Source organism: Trichinella spiralis, assembly GCF_000181795.1.
Source record: "Trichinella spiralis strain ISS 195 chromosome Unknown Scfld1557, whole genome shotgun sequence".
Classification (NCBI taxonomy): Eukaryota; Metazoa; Nematoda; class Enoplea; order Trichinellida; family Trichinellidae; genus Trichinella; species Trichinella spiralis.
The window spans coordinates 750627-752339 of NW_003528496.1; the positions used below are offsets into that span (position 1 = coordinate 750627).

At 42.2% G+C, this 1713-nt stretch overlaps 1 protein-coding gene across 1 annotated transcript; it reads right to left on the reverse strand.

Moving 5' to 3' along the window:
* Positions 1-230: 230 nt before the first annotated feature.
* Positions 231-658, reverse strand: Tsp_04704 (hypothetical protein). Its single transcript, XM_003369235.1, is given in 3 exon segments — positions 231-334; positions 415-541; positions 560-658. The coding sequence occupies 3 exon segments, from the start codon at positions 656-658 to the stop codon at positions 231-233; spliced, it is 330 nt and encodes a 109-aa protein (XP_003369283.1).
* Between the last annotated feature and the right edge of the window lie 1055 nt (positions 659-1713).

Sequence of the window (1713 nt, forward strand, 5' to 3'; positions counted from 1 at the left end):
TTGGCAAAAATTTAATATTCATTGGTGGGCGAATGATCCATTAAAAATTGCGCCCGGGATTTTGGTTGTCGTTGGTGCTGGGCAGTAAGCCGCAGATTCTGCCCCCCTGGCCCAGAAGTCGTGGGTATCTCTTCGAACGGCTGGTAATACACTGTGTTCCGGGGCCTGCTCCCACGAGAAAAAAATAACAAAAAGTACCTAAGCTGGTGGATGCATCGCTTGCCAGCTCATCATAAATTTCCAATATCGGCCTCGGGAATATCTGTAGCAAGCCTTTTCAATTCATTCAGCTGCAGCTGATGGTAGAATGCATGGGCATCTTCTCGGCATTCATCTAAATAGCTTATGCACCGTTCCGGTTGATTTGTCCAGATCAGTTAGCTGCGTCAAGCTTAATGCCCAGCAACAAATTACTTCCTGCTTCCCCCCCCCCCCCCTCGCTTACTCCAGTATTACTAATAACGGAATCCATTTCCGCGTCCATTTTCTGTTCATTGCCGTGCATTCCCAAAATTTCGGATGATGACGTGTGATCTTGGTTCTCTCATCAGCTAATAACCCTCTGCAACGGATTCTCCGTCACATTAGGCGGCTCAGCCTCCGCCTTATTCTTCTCTTCCGGGACGTCACCGTCTGCGTTGACCTTACGGCCGCCCATTTTCCTTGCAGAAGACATCTAGCTTGATTGTGTCACAAAACAAACACCAGACAATCGTTTCGAACGTTTATTACACCGAGGAATTAGCAACCGTCGCAACAAATCACAACTAGACCGATCTGGAACAACAATCACCCACGAACACACAAACTCGCTACACGTCACATAGTTACCGTACTCCGCCTTGGATCTTCAAGTCTAAAATATATTACTGTAGCCGAGTGTAACAGCGACGTGGTTCGTGTCAGCTCCGCCTTTCCTCCTTTTCTGCCGTTGACTCTGGAATAGAGCAGATGTCATTAGTTGGCCGGGCTGTTACACCAGAATGTTCAGCACTGAACTGAAACGCAAGACCAAAAAGGAGAAGAAATTTGACGGTTTAAATTCCATTGTTAAATAATCATTTTGAAACAACGTTTAGTTTTCATTCCTCGTTTTATCTACAACTGATGATCAACTTTGTTTGATATTTCTGTGGCACCAATGCCTTTTGTTGATGTTGACAGAAGATTATTAATCACACACAAATGCTGCACAAGTGCTGACATCAAAGTATGCGATGTCCCCTGAAGAGTGAACTTGAAGCGGCTGTAGCAGCTTTTCTGCATGGTGCTGTTCATCGCTTTTTTTCTGCTTCCAAAGTGCTTTACATTTATCCACCCGCATTTATAAATAGTGTTCAAAGGAAATGTCAGCCAACAGTAGCTTTCACTCGTCATATAAATTACCTTCTTAGCTAACAATTAAATGAGATTTATGCCTAAGGTTCTTTTCTGTTTGTCAAATATTGTTCTGATAAAGGATAGTTGAAGGCTATTCAAGTACAAAGGGAAAATCTGAAATTGATAAATTGTCCACAGCTGCAGTTTTCAGCTGAAACTAGGAGTGGTGATTGCTGAATGTTAGCATCGATATATTTTATGTTCTCTGAAAGTATTTCAAGTTTGGATGAGAATTTTATCTTCATTCTCTTCAATGTCTCTTTTGCCTCGTTCACCAAAGTTGTTTTTTTTATGTCTTATTTAATAAGAAACTTGCCATTTTGTTAACTATAA

Coding starts and splice junctions, on each gene's coding strand:
- Tsp_04704 (XM_003369235.1), bottom strand. CDS start 658: ATGGGCGGCCGTAAGGTCAACGCAGACGGTGACGTCCCGGAAGAGAAG. Junction 335..414: donor GGGGGGGGGGGAAGCAGGAA/GTAATTTGTTGC, acceptor TAAGCTATTTAG/ATGAATGCCGAGAAGATGCC.